This window comes from Homalodisca vitripennis, chromosome 4 (genome assembly GCF_021130785.1).
Source record: "Homalodisca vitripennis isolate AUS2020 chromosome 4, UT_GWSS_2.1, whole genome shotgun sequence".
Taxonomy (NCBI): Eukaryota; Metazoa; Arthropoda; class Insecta; order Hemiptera; family Cicadellidae; genus Homalodisca; species Homalodisca vitripennis.
Window position 1 is genome coordinate 769,999 of NC_060210.1, and position 15,050 is coordinate 785,048.

The following is a 15,050-nucleotide window of genomic DNA, read 5'->3' on the forward strand; positions in this document are numbered from 1 at the left end:
TATTTCATTCACTCAGTTCATTTCAGTGAGTCCATAGTCGTCTGGTAGACTACGCGTTACCGTTTATGTAACTTTTTTGTTCCTGAGTAAATATATGAAAAGTTGTTTTGTGCGAATGTAGTGTTAGTTTTTTGTGATAATTTTTACCGTAGATGGTCAAGTAACCATGGCTGATGCACTGAACACTAGTTTTGAAATAAGAGAAATACTATCTGAACTTGAACGAAGTGATTGTGATGAGCAAGAAAGTGATCATGATGAAACGTTTTTTTTATCATTTTAATCAACTCATTTGTTATTTATGTCCATCAGGCATTGTCAAAAAAATTAAGCCAATGACAAGAAGGGCATTTGCTAAAGAAATATGTGTTAAACTAACAACTCCACACATTCAGGGAAGACAAAAACTGCCAAATTTATCAAGGAATCTCAAACGCAACATTGAAGATGTCGTTGGCCCATCAACATCTGAGGCTCAAAGTGTTATTGAAGAAGCAGGAACAAGGAAGATTTGTGCAGTTTGCCCAGCGAAAAAAAGGAGAATGACTCGATTCCAGTGCACAAAATGTTATAAGCATATTTGCTTGGAGCACCGAGGAATGCTGTGTGTAAAGTGTTCCAATAAAGACTGAAATCAACAAAAATCAGGAAACATGACCTCTAAGATGTAAATAATGTCATTTGTAAATAAATTTAATTTTAATTAAATTTTTATAATTTTTCCCTAAAGTAGTCTGAGAGACTACGCGTTACCATTTATGTGTGGCAAATAGGCGTTACCATTCTAGGGTTAAAACATTTTACCTTTTAACTTCTTAAAATCTGCAATTATTCTAAATATTGCAAGAAAATGAATTTGAGAGAGTTCTATCACAAATCTAATGACCAAATATATAAAATATCATATGCACAGATTTACTGTAACAAACCACTGTCGACATTGAGGTTCTCAGCGAGTAGGTCACGATACAAAAATCGAGTAAACGGCAGCTCCAGAATATCTTATGCCAATTGTGCTCACATCTTAGTCCCTTCATTTAAAGTACAGGAAATACATTAATATCTGTTGCCAAGCAACTTTTTTTCTAATAAATTAAAAACTACTAGAGATATTGCAAATTTATCAACAATGAACGCCTTTATGAACAATGAAGGACAAAAACAAACGTCTTAATTAACAATAATAAACTGTTGTATTTATCATAAAGCTTAAATTTATTCACAATATATGTTAAAAAAACTAAATAAAGTGACTAGGTTATTTGTTATATATTAAGAATAATAAACAAGAAAAATCGTCCAGTAATATTCAGACAGTAATGCTGTTATAGATGACAAAATCAAAGATAAGCGGTTTTATTGGAAATACATCTGATTGTCGCTTGACTAAATTTTCATAAATAAATATGTCCTAAAACAACAGATATTTAAATAAATTCATTAAACATCAAATATATGATTCTATTCTATCCTTAGATAGGCCTGAAACATGTATTTCAAATGTTTTGCATAATAAATGACAAAAATAAAAAAATAGGGACAAGATACTCTAAAGCTGATGTTAATTTATTTTCACGAACCATGTTTTTTTACAGTATATATGCTCTTAATGAGTTATTTATTATTAGTTTGAAATAGTATTTAAGTAATTAGATTTGTGATAAAATCAACGATCAGATTTATTCTTGTATACCTGCTGGATTTTAAGGCATTCAAAGTTAATCGATTTAATGGCCGCCATTTCGAAAGTATTAATGAATATTTTTTATAACTGGCCTTATTACCACAAATATTTGATCCAAATTAGGTAGGATTTGTTTATTCGTTTTAAGATATTAAAGCGAATTTGTCTATAAAAAACACATAGAGACTGACGGATAGGAAACAAAGCACCAAAGATCTATTTCCATATATTGAAATGCGTTTTCCATGACCTGAGCAGTTGCGGTATATAGTCCTAAGAATTACAGGACACTCTGAATATAAAATTAATATACAGAGTGTTCCACAACTTCTACCAATATTTTCAGACATTATTCATGGACCATAGGCAAAAACATTCATATTCACCTCTCTAAAACTCAATAATTACTCAAATAGCCACAATTTTGCTTTGTTTTTGTCTTTTTTACTTTACTATTTATATTTGATGGATTTTTTAGGTTAAAATTTTGTATATACCTTTATAACCTTAAGGAATAATTAAATCAAAAATTTAAATTTGTTACAAGCTTTATTTTTAAAATAGTGATTTCTAAAAAATCTTTAAGTGTAAATATCTTAAAAGCGATATATGGTAAACAAGATCTCAATTATTACACAATTTAATTAAAAATCCAACGATACCAAGTTTTAAAAATTGGTTGTGAAATAAGGGAGATAGTTTGTTTTATAAAACCAATTACTGTTTTTTAAAACCAATTACCAAAAAATATCCGCCTTTATTATATGACAGCACTGAATGTGGGCTGCAACAATCAGCTGTTTTGATTTTAGCTGCTCTAATCAGGTGATTTTAACATTACATTGCTGAACTGTGGTTATAATGTCCTTAATTATTTGTGAATATAAGTTTATTTTGATTAAGACGTCAGAAAAAACAATCTAATACATGTTGATTACCTAGACCTAAAATTAAAAATGTCTATGTTATAGTTATTATATTTCTATTTAATATTTTGTTTTTTAAATGGAAGACCTCAGACCTACTTCTGGCTTGTAAATTTATACGGAGTTTGTACATATGCTATTGATTACGGTGGTAAACGTAGATGCTTAAATGTACCAGTAAAGATTGCTATTTGTTGCAGTTGTTAAGTTTGTTCTAACCGAGGTTTGAAGATTTTGTTCTACCCGGAAAATAAAACATTAAAAAACATAAAATTTTACTGTATACAAAATGAAATATTATGTATATTTGTATAGTATTTTTTTATTACTACTGAAGTAATATTTATGCTTCTATAGCCTACATCTGTTGACTACCTAGTTTACAAATCAGCTATAAATATTGCAACGAATTGAAAATTAGAGTGTAACAACGTTCATTACACTTTCCGATATAAATAGCCTTAAAATAAAAGTACAGCTAAGCTGAAGTGTAATTTTAAATTTTACCTTTTTATAGACGCTTTATTAAAGACTTCACTGAGATTTCACTCTTCTTTATACAATATTGTAAGAATGTTCATCCTTAAGTTTGACACTCCCAGATACATGGGGTTAGAAGTGCACGTGTGACTAATGTAACACATAATAGTTAAAGATTCTTTAACTGCATACAAACAGGCGATGATTTTCAGTTTTTGTCCATACATCATTACCGTGTTCTAGTTTATCTTTTCTCTTCACTCGTGTAAAAGTATCCGTTACCTAGAGAGTATAATATGCCACACCTTGGGCCTGTACACTCGAACATTGTTTGATTTCTTCTTATATTTTTTACGAAATTTCATCAAAGAAATTCACTATACATAATAAGTTCTGTATTAATATAGGAATAACAACTGAGAATAACATCGATATTATTACTCGACCACTTGATCCGGCCAGATCAGTTTTGGACAGTAGGGTCGGTAGTGCACGGACGGGTTTCGTCAGCTTCGTCAAAATTATGTGTGCACCTACAGTCCTACAATCGATATTTGCTGGTTGATTTCACTCTGTATATTTCATATTTGGTAGACGGGCCGATATATAACGAGCAACGATGTGAAGGCAAAAATAAGGAGTTTCAAGTTTGTATAATATGTTTACTAGCTGATACCCGCCCCTTCGTACGGAACTTTTGTAGAATAACTGGTACGTCATAGACATCTCCTGTATGTCTTAAAAAAAATGGCATACTACTGATGAAATAAATTATGGTCATTGGAAAATATTCCAATTTTAATTTAAATGCAACATTCCATGATTTTTGTCCATGAATTTTCATGCTTTTCATGCTTCATCTGTTTCATTCCATAAAACCTAATTTTGAAATGTAATTAAAATTAAATATGAAAAAAATGCCGCAAAGAAAAATTCTATACTGTGTAACAGTCAACTATTTTGCCTAAAATACGAGCCTAAATTGTTTACAAAATTATATTAGTTTTTTTATTTGAGTTAATTAAACTAAAAAAAGAACACTCCATTTTGGTGAACCTATTAAATGAAATAAATAGTTTAATTATGGATTCGTATACAAATAACATAGTTTTAATTATATCTAGAAACATGTTTCATTGGGTTTTCACGATTGGATTAAGGATTGGATTAACTGTTAATGCTCAGTGAATACCCTTATCTAGACTATGAGTAGATCTTCCATTGGTATGGACGCCCAGTACTCAATACCTGTACAATAAAAATGACACAGCATAGATACTAGACTAATTGTGTATAAAAACCATAATTACATTTTACCTTTCGTAATATTCCAAAAATCTACTCAAAAATAGCTTTTACTTTCACAAAAATGTATAACTGTAGACACAGCAGTAAATATCTTATATTCGAGAGGAAAACAAATGATGGTATTTTTATAGTATTCTTATAGTTGATATGAAAGAACTTAATATACAATAATACAAATCTTATATCTCAAAAGAATGAATCAATACATCTAAATTAAGACAGCTAATTAAAATTAAAACAAGAGCAGCATTTATCATTAGTTTTAGTTTGTCTCTAATTACTGTATACTCGTAATTAAAAAACGTAAAGGGAAAAGTGCCTACATGGGCTTTAATCATCTGTGCGTAGAGAATTTTATGTTTTTTTTTATATATATATTTAGCAGTGCGTTAATTAAATTTACAAACGTATTAACTGAAAGAATAAACTGAAATAGAATAAATGAAGGATATGATTTAATTAATTATTTTAATAGGTGATATTTAGAAAAAATTAAGAAAGCAAAGTCATGAGTGAAAATTATTACACAAATATGACAATGCGTGTGAGAGGGAGGAGTGCTAAGGTCTATTAGCCTTGTTAGTCGGAGCATTATTATGTAATATTAAGTCTATGGTACTTTTGAAGAGAAAGTAGCCATATTTGATTATTATAGTATTTAATCGTGTATCGGAAATTGCAAAACAATCGTAGATAGTAGCTTATAAGTGGCAGCGTCACAAAAATCCAGATAACAACTGTTATATTTATGATTAAATTGAATATGTAAAATATAAATATCCTTTTTGCTGGTTGAATGCTAGGGGGTGCTAATTCAGTGACTGAGCCATGTCCATGCGCTGAATAAGCACCCCCTTGGAACAGGGGGGTGTTAATTCAGGGCATCGACCATGTTCATGCGCTGATTTAGCACCCCCTTGTAGTCGGGGGGTGCTAATTCAGTGCCTGGTCCGTGTCCGTGCGCTGAATTAGCACCCCCCTGCCGTGACGTCAGAGCCCGAGGGGGTGCTTATTCCAGGGGGTGCTAAAGCAGCGTCCCCTTAATATCACGCCTGGCGATATTTACATTAAAGTCTCCACCTATAAGAAAGTTGCATTTATGTTTTTCCAATGATAGGAACATTCTTTCGATGTTCGACATAAACAGATCCAGGTTACCACTAGGTGATCGGTAGATAACTATCACAATGATCTGAAATGTACAGAGTTTTACAGCTGCAAATTCATTATGCAATTCTGTACAGTAATAGGAAACATCAATAGCTTCATAAATACACTGGAATCTGTCCGACAAGAAAAGAGCCACCCCACCATGTTGTAAAGTACTGCGAGCAAAAGCGCTTATAAGTTTATAGCCACTAATGTTAATTAGGTCAACTTCTGTTGTTCCCAGCCAGTGTTCCGAGAGAGCCAATATATCAAAGGTACCCTCACTTGCTACAATCTCTAACTCCTGGACTTTGTTATTCAAACATTGTATATTTCAAAAAAGCATCCTGATTAAGTGTTTATTATTGCTAAGACCAGGTTGTGAGATATCCATTTTACCTAAGCTTAAGTACTCACCACTTACTTGTGTCATTCTCTCAACTTCTTGCCTACAGCTTTGGAGTTTAAATTATGCCTAAAATAGTCAACAAACGCTCCTCTAGGCCAGAAGTCTGGCTGAAAGGCCTTGTCACAGTCTGATTCTGATATACCGACCTTAAAAGAAGAATATTCTGATGGATATTTAGATTCAAGTTTCTTTACTACTACATTATCGCATTTGCGGGTGTCATTTAAAAACAACTTAGTCATTTTCAGATATTTCAGGACTCACTCTAGACACAAACATAAACACTTTCCTGTCCACAAACTTTAGGTTATGGCAGTTGTCAGAATTGCCAACAAAAAATGTTTTACTCTGGCGTGCACCACTGCCCTTACGTACTTTTTGATAAGTATTGTTTTCAGATTTGTTCAATGCCCTACGCCCATTAACAGCAGACATTCCCTGTTTGATAGCTTCCACCTGACTTGTCCTCCTCTTTCTCAATGACACCTGATGCCATTTACTCCTGTCATCTGTTTCATTAATTTTCCTTCGCTGTCCAAGGAAGTCATTACTTGAAGTAGTGTCTAGTAATTTTTTCCTCACCAAAACAGTGGAGTCGTCAATACGGCTGTCACCACTTAGGTTGTTGTCTCCCTTTCGTATCCCCTTTATTTTGTTTTTTGTTTACATCCGAGTCATCAGTTATGTTCGACCGAGTCGATACTCGCCCATTCGATATCTCTGTCAGTCGATCATAACAATCGGATGAGTCATTCGTATTCGTAACAATCTCGCCAGTCTCTGATGTCTTGTTTACCTGACATAACCTCAAATGGTAATCCTCAATATTGCTAAGTCTGTTGTTAATTTTTATGTTTTCACTAGCCATTTCTTTAACCAAATAAATTACAACCATTCTTTAACCAAATTACAAATAAAGAAACCAACTAGGCCTACATATTATAAAAACAGTACAATATTTTAGCTTGCTTGATAGCAGTGAGTAAGCTTTTGTGAAATGGAGGAAAGGTTCTTCCCATACCAGGAGGTGAACTCATATACATGTCTAAAAGCTTCTCACATAATTTGGCTACAGTATAATAAGTGGCCACCAACAATCAGATTATGATTATCGATTTTAAATATTGATACTATCGAATACGCCATTTGACCTATAGATATTCATAAATGATCATTGCTAGCTTTCTTTATTTAGACTAATGATGTCATTACCAGCTCTTATTTCGTTTATGTAAAGACTAGTGACGGGCGACAAGAACAATGGTGATGAATATGCAGGTATTGGCTCAAAATATTTTTATAAACCCTGAACAATGTTATGAATGGTTACAATTACCAGCTCTTGTTATTTCGTTTATGTAAATACTAGTGACGGGCAACAAAAACAATGGCGATGAATACGCAGGTATTGGCTCAAAATAATTTTATAAACCCTGAGCAATGGTCTAAATGGTTACAAAATAGTTACCTTGCTCCTTAAAATCTGAATTGTCCAGCTTTTATTGATGAGATGAAAACTAGAATTAAAGGTGGAAATCAAATAGTGTTTTGCTGCAATAAAAGAAAGAAAAAACACGATGTATCTAAAAAATGTCTTGAGAAGACTTGTTTTGAACATTCTAAATTTGGTATTTTGCATATAATGAAAAATCGTGTACTATTTTAGTTATCAAACAAACTTTTAGAAATTAAACAAACTATTACTTTGTTTATCAATGAATGTACTTTTGACGGCATCAGTACCTTCAGAAATACCATTTCAGATTGGATAAAGTAATCGTAAGTACTACGCTGCTCAGACGTTGTTTAAATCAAGTTTAGTTATTTTGTGTAATGTGAAACAAATACATTTATTTTACATATAAAAGTATAGCTTCCCTATAATACGATTTTAAAAGTCTAAAACTTAATTCAGTTCGACATTATCACTCAAAATTATCCCAAAGTAAGATCGTGTTTGGAAATAAATAAAAAATTATGTGTTTCGTTATTGCCTAATGGCGGCAAGAATAGTGACGTACATATCTTCTTTGTTTCATAAACAGTCATGTTTATCCTTAATAATACATAAAGTAAGTAAATGTTATGTTTTGTTGTAGGATAATTTTACTAATTATATATTATATTATAATTTCTGAATTATATTAATATTTATACATTAATGTTTAAGATTTGAAAACTAGCAAAACCATATTGTTCTTTGAAATATTTATTACGTAATTTGTTCCGATATTTTGCTTTTAGTCTATTGGATGATGTCATGAATATCGATAATTCGGATCATTTGATAATCATAATCTGATTGTGTTGGTGGCCGCTTATTATAGGTACTGCATCCCATAATTTCTTCATATTTGTCGCCATTTTCAAATTCTCAAAACAACTGCTATTTCTTCATGTTTATTGTTTGCATTCAAAATTACTGTAACTAATAACTTGAAATCATATATTAAATGAAATAAATTGTAGTATTGAATTATTCATTTGGATAAAAACAATTAAATCATGTGATAAAAATAACTGAATAATGTGTATAGGCCGCTTATTAAAGTCTAGGCATAAATAATAACAAGGATAGTATTTAAAAATAAATTATAACAAGAACGATGACAGTTAATTTTTCAGGTTAACACAAAAAGATACAAAATCTTTGACAATTCCTATATAATTATTATTTATGTACTTGACTGCCAGACCTGGAAGTTTCAAATATAACTTCTTTGTTTATTTTGTGTAAATTGGGTTTATACACTGGATTCCTTCATTCACTGCTCAACTTGTAATACCAATTTCAATCAAAGCGGGGTGGAGGGACTCAGTTGATATTATATGATAGGATACTGAATAATACAGTAAGAGTTAGTTCCTGCTGAGATACGTAAGGATGGTCTTGAGTTTGTGCTTCATACTCGCGTTGCTGTGCTTCCGGAAAAGTCGACATAGGGTGAGACAACATTGCTCAACTTCATTATCCTTGGGATGTGAGCATGTTGTAGGTATGACGTTTGGTGAAACCGTTTGACGAAGAAGTCATGGGATTAACAAGATAGGAGAAGGAAGGACATCAGGGTTGACCAACGTGAAAGTGTACCAACGTCAAAAGATACACTAATGAAAACTCACTGTTAACCTAACTACATTCAGACTGTCGTATCTACACGAGGACCAACCCGCCTACCCAAGAGCCAATCACCATAAATAACTTCCTTATATTATTCCTCTTTAACCTAAGTACTAATGTACCCTTATACATTAGTACTTACTATAAGGGTTTCAACAATTCTTAGTACAAAAAATTGGGTGTCTCTATGTCTCAAAACTATATAAATATCAATTTGTATACTTTGTATACACTACTCAAAAACTTCTTTAAATATAAAAAAAATTAGAAATAATAATAATAAAAGCTTATCTTTTTTTTATTTTGAGCATTGACAAACAGCTAGGCTTTAAAAAATATCCCACATTCAATTAAATTAAGTACACTCCAAGAACAATTTAAATATATTATTGTTAAATTAATATTTTATGATACTGCCACTAGCCCGTCCTTAAGGGGATTTGATTTACACTGAGTGGGGACCTTCATCGAACCATAATACTCCACTTATAGGTCTACTTTACACAAACATGATTTGGTTAGATTATGAGAATATGAATTAATGCAAACATACTCCCAACATTCTAGCAAAATACAGTCCTTCAACAGCAGGCAGATAGAATATGATAAGTGGGCCCTGTCTTATATTTCTAAGTATAATCATCTATACTCTATTTCCAAATAACAGAACTGTCATTTGATATCAGCATATCTAAAATACTAAATAAAAATTGTATGTTTGATATTGTAATGGAGTTGAATGTTTAAAATATAAATTACATTAATACAATGACATAATCTCATAAATTATAAATAAACAATAACCATGAAATAAATAAAAGTTTTATCAATGGTTAGTACTTGCTTCGTCCTTCACATTTACCAGACCCTTTAGAATTCGCTCCAGATTCATGTAAATAGAACTAGCAGCTATAACTTGACCATCTTGTTTTTTTAGTTGAAATTTATAACTTTTTCAAATGCAAAAAGTATTTCAGATTAAATTTATTTTTTCTACTGGAAATAAAAGTTATACAATTTTTTACAGTTTCAACCTATAGCCTATTTTATAAATGAACAATGTCTTGGGCTTCGGAGTAATTATTATATACAATTAAACATATTATAAAAGTATTACTTAGTACATAATTTCAACTTATTTCTATGTTCTATAACCTAACGCGAAACTACTTAAAAGTAATGGGAAAATAATTTATTGTCTTCACACAGTATGCATTGACAAAGTCAGATAAGGTGTACAATAATGCTACCATTGGTTTAACAGTCCAGAACACCACCTCTATAGGAAAATGCCAATAAATATACAATCAAAAATTTTTCCAAATTATGTTTAGTTACCTATTACCTAAAATAAATAATAGCAACAAATAACAATAAACAATTTAAAAACACAAACATTGAATCGTTAAAATTTAAGGTAATTTAAATTTATAGAAACATTTAAAAAGGTTTAAAAGTTGAATACTAATGTACATGTTGCTGTTCTTAATTTTACTTAATCTAAAGTATTCAAGGTTTATAAGTTCCGAGATCTAGTACTGTAGTTATAAACATAACTTCTAAAATAATACAAATTAAGATTTTCTGCAAGGAAAAGTAGGCATTGCAAAATAAATATACATGGAAGGGTAAGAATACCTAGATTAACGAAAACGGCCTACAAGAATCTTTTATCATTGATACCTGTGATGGCTCGTAATGCCTTTCTTTGAGTTTTAAAAACTAATTTTGCACCAGAGAGTTGCCTCACAAGAGTGTGCCATAAGGAACATGAGCCTTAAAAAATAAGTAAAATAAGCATTAATAACTATATTTTAGCTTGTAGAGGACTTGTATTTTTCTTAAGTAGAAAAATAACCCTCGGTAGGCAAGAACAAAGAGAGTTATGTGAACCCACCAATTCAGTTTAGAATGTAGGATTATGCCATGCAGTTTTACAGATTATTGTCTACATTTGAGCTTAAACAAACAACTAACTGTTTTGAACACTGAGAGGTGTCATTGACATAAAGAACACTGATTTGGTAAAAAATTAGGCAAATCATTAATAAAGATAACAAATAAAAAAAGGACCCAGAACAGAGCCCTGAGACACACCACTTCTTACATATTGTAGATCCAACCCCTGGTCACCAACTTTTACAAACTGATACAATGAGACAAGTAAGAGGTGAGAAGACTTGAACTGAAAACTTTCTCAAACAGTTACCAATTTCTATGTCATATTTCACAACTTTATAATTGTTTTTAAAGGTTAATACCGTACCTTATAGATGTAAATAAAACAGATGATATAATTTTACATTTGCTTCAAGTAAGTATGTATTTTCAACTGCTTCACCATAATTTTCAAAATTGCTACTCAAAATTGTATTATTTAAATTGCAGTTTAATTGGTACATAGTTTGTAAAATTCTGCAATTTAAGTACAGTTTTTGTCACCTAGTCAAGGCTAGGTGTTTAGGGTATTTTATCGATTGGTTATGTGCCTCCAGTTGCAGCACTTATGGTAAAAAAAATTAGAAAAACAAATCTCTATATTACCATTTACCCTGTAAAAAAGTGTAATTTGTCTATGGAATCTTAAACATACACATACTTCCATTATATTTATGGAAGAGACCACATAATTCCTGTTGACAATATTTATATTTATATTATTACTGATCTCAGCACATAAGTAGAACTGTATGATAGTGTAGTATCCTTCTGTACTTAATTTGACAGTAGAATCTTAATCTGTCATCTACTCCCTTAATATTCATGTGAGGAACCACATGATTGCTGATGACAATGTTGATATTTTTGTTATTACCTATCTCAGTACTCTATTAAAACTGTATTGTGGTTTAAGTTAGTAACCATCTGTATTTAATTTTATTTATAGCAAAAACTGATTTTTTTTTCAGAATTTATCTGCTTTCGCAACAGACATGGAGACTGGTTTTTTAAATCCTATTCAAGATGATGAACATTTCCCCACAAATTTTTATGGCCAAGTAAGTTTATTTTGACTGTTACAAATATATAGGACTCTAGGTTTTAAGTACATGCATGTTAAATACAGTATTAAAAATAGTTATATGAAATGGTAATAGTGTTACCTTTTCAAACCATCCATCATCAGTAATGAATTTTCAATGAATATTATATTATTAAACTGACTGTCGATTGCATTGATAATCCTTCCACCTAAGTCGTGAAACAAAGAATTTATTCTAATGTAATCAAAACTAGGGGTTTACAGTGTCGGTATGTAAACTCTACTGTCAATACGTAGGCCTATATGTCCTTGTATGGCCACATAATCTCGAATAACAAACAGATATACAGGGTGCCCACCCATCTGGGGTGAGAATTTAACGGACAGAAACTAGGAATTTAAATGACCAGGAATAACTAGGAATATGCCAGGAATCTTCTTTAGAACTGGGAAAATCTCAAAAAAATTACTACATTTCTAATAACTTGTGAAATTAAGAAGTAATTTGTCATCTCCTTGAATCAGGACATTAATCTCAAAACATTGGATTTTAAGTGATGTGGTCAGTGAAGTTGTGAATGAAGATCAACATATGTTTGTGAGCCCCATTTGATGCTGGTAGCCTCCACTAGAGTAGAGGAGTTTATCTAGGTTAGTTTTACCCCTGTGTCTCAACAAGCCTGCCAAACACGTAACAATCCATTGTACAATTGAACTCAGCCGACCGATCCCCTGGAGCCTTATTCACTATACGAGTGGCAGCTGTAAGCAGTAAAGCAGTACGAACAGTAGTTTTATGTTTTAGGTTTTATTCAGTCACCAAAATAAGTCTCTCAACAAAATTGTTAAACTCTTATTTTTTAGTGGAAATAGCATTTTAAAAAGATGTTTCTTAGATAGATTGGTTCTAAAGTGGTCACCCTGTAAACAGGCTTAGAGTTTGGTTTAGTGAATATTTTCATTTGTTAACTGTCCATTGGATTTTTACTTGACCCGATAAGACACCTTTTGGAGAAGAAAATAGTGGCTTTGCGACAACAAGGAAAGCCGAGAATGGGTTGTTTAGGTCCGATATGATGCTCAACAATGACAGAATGAGCTAAGGACTGAGCGTTAGGAGAAAAAAAAATAATGTCTGGAATTGGTGGCGGATCAGTTTCTCTGTTTGGTACCGCCATGCTGCTCACATCTGTTGTGCCCAGTATCGAGCATTCTCTGTATGTGCAATACGAACATTAAAAGTCGTCAGTATAACACTCACGATCCACCGCTTACCACTAGTAATGCAACCAAGGTCTCGGTTGGTCTATGAACGATTGCTCCACACACACAAACACGTTCTGATTAGACGTCAGATTACATAAGTTAAAACATAGAAAGTGTGAAATGTTTTGATATCACAGTCACATCCTAACCTTAACTGAACTAGTTGTGTTTACACTGGTAGGAAGTTGCGCAAGTTTTGTATCCGAAAGTAATAATCACTGGTCTAAACGAGCACAAGAGCTCAGTTGTTTGCAAGAACTATATATCAGTGTCGGCCATTAAAATTTCAATTATAAACATTGTCGGGAGCTGTGTGTGATAGACATTGTTTTGACTTCGTTTAACCCTTTTACTGCCGACGTCCGACATATCGGACGTCGGCATTTTTGCCGTAAACGCCAACGTCCGATATGTCGGACGTCTGTTTTTTTTTTATCGTTACTGGCTACTGTTATGTTCAAATGCCAAAATATTCGGTATTTTGGTTGTTTAGGAGCAAAGGATGATGAAAAAAGCTATTTGAAGAACTTTGGATTTCTATTTTTAATCGTCTTTGACTAGAATTGACGAACTACCTAGACAGCTGTCAAAACCAGTTGATTGGGTTATGTTACTGAAATCTTCGTTCATTGTTGTTGTTGACAATGTTATCGAAAGTTTTTTGAAGTGTTACTTTTGTTGATCAAGGATAAAATGAGTAAAAGAGTTACATCTAACTCTCCTGTGAGTGAGGGAAGAATAATTAAGTGCAAGACGAACTGAGTGACGATTTCCTTCAGAACTTGTCAGATTCAGATGCCGAGAACGAATCTGATATTATTGTTAGCTAGGGCTATTGATGACAATCAAAGTGATATGGATGACACTGATGACGATCCTGACTGTATCTTACCATCAGATAATGAGGAGTTATTAGATAGTGAGGGGGATGTGGCACAGATAAGTTTACCTTCCATTTCCACTGGTAGGCCTAGAGGAGGCCTACCAATTTTGGGAAAATCCTCATAGTGCAGCTATGTTTCAAGGTAGCACCTTCAAATTTGGTATATGTTCTAAGCAATTGCTCTAGTTTATAATGATATCATGCTCATAATTTTAGTATAATTTTAAAAATAAATTATCAGATGCCAAACACAATTTTTATTTTTTTATTTATTTTTTATTTACATCATTTTTTAAAATTAAATAATGTGTGTGTTTCAAATTAAAATGTCTTTTTATTATTAAAAAAACAGCATTTAAATACGAGTAAATAAAATAAAAATTCATGCAAATCTAATAAAAAAGATACAGAATTTTTTGTAAATTAATGCACAACAGCGATTTTCCTCCTTGGCAATTTTGACTGGTACAATAAAAAAATGGCCGGCAGTAAAAGGGTTAACAAACAGCCATACACTCGCAGAAAAATTCTTGCGACAGTTCTCACGAGTAAAATTGTTAATCTAGTCAACATTTTGCCACAGTAGTTGCATAAATTCTCTTGCAACTTTACTCGCCAGTCTAAACTTATCTTAATATTGTTGCCAGTTTGCAGACGGCCAGTCGGCCAAATCAATCCCGCAATTCGGTTTTTGTTGTCACAGTGGCATTGGCTGGACAGCAGTAGACAGAAATCCCATTAGGTCTCTGATTGGTTATTCATCTGAACAACTTTCTTCACTCATGACTATCAATCAGAAAGTATTCGAACCGTTCAAACCAAATAATCCAACATACTAGGC

General features: G+C 32.1%; 1 protein-coding gene across 4 annotated transcripts in view; it reads left to right on the forward strand.

Annotated features, from left to right (window-relative positions):
• Positions 1 to 15,050, forward strand: part of LOC124358883 — a 57,852-nt gene that overhangs the window by 13,156 nt on the left and 29,646 nt on the right. For all 4 annotated transcript variants that reach the window (XM_046811120.1, XM_046811118.1, XM_046811119.1 and 1 more), the window contains exon 2: positions 11,987 to 12,076. In XM_046811120.1, coding sequence (XP_046667076.1) covers positions 12,011 to 12,076 — 66 coding nt within the window. In that variant the 5' untranslated portion in view covers positions 11,987 to 12,010. The remainder of the gene's footprint in view (positions 1 to 11,986; positions 12,077 to 15,050) is intronic.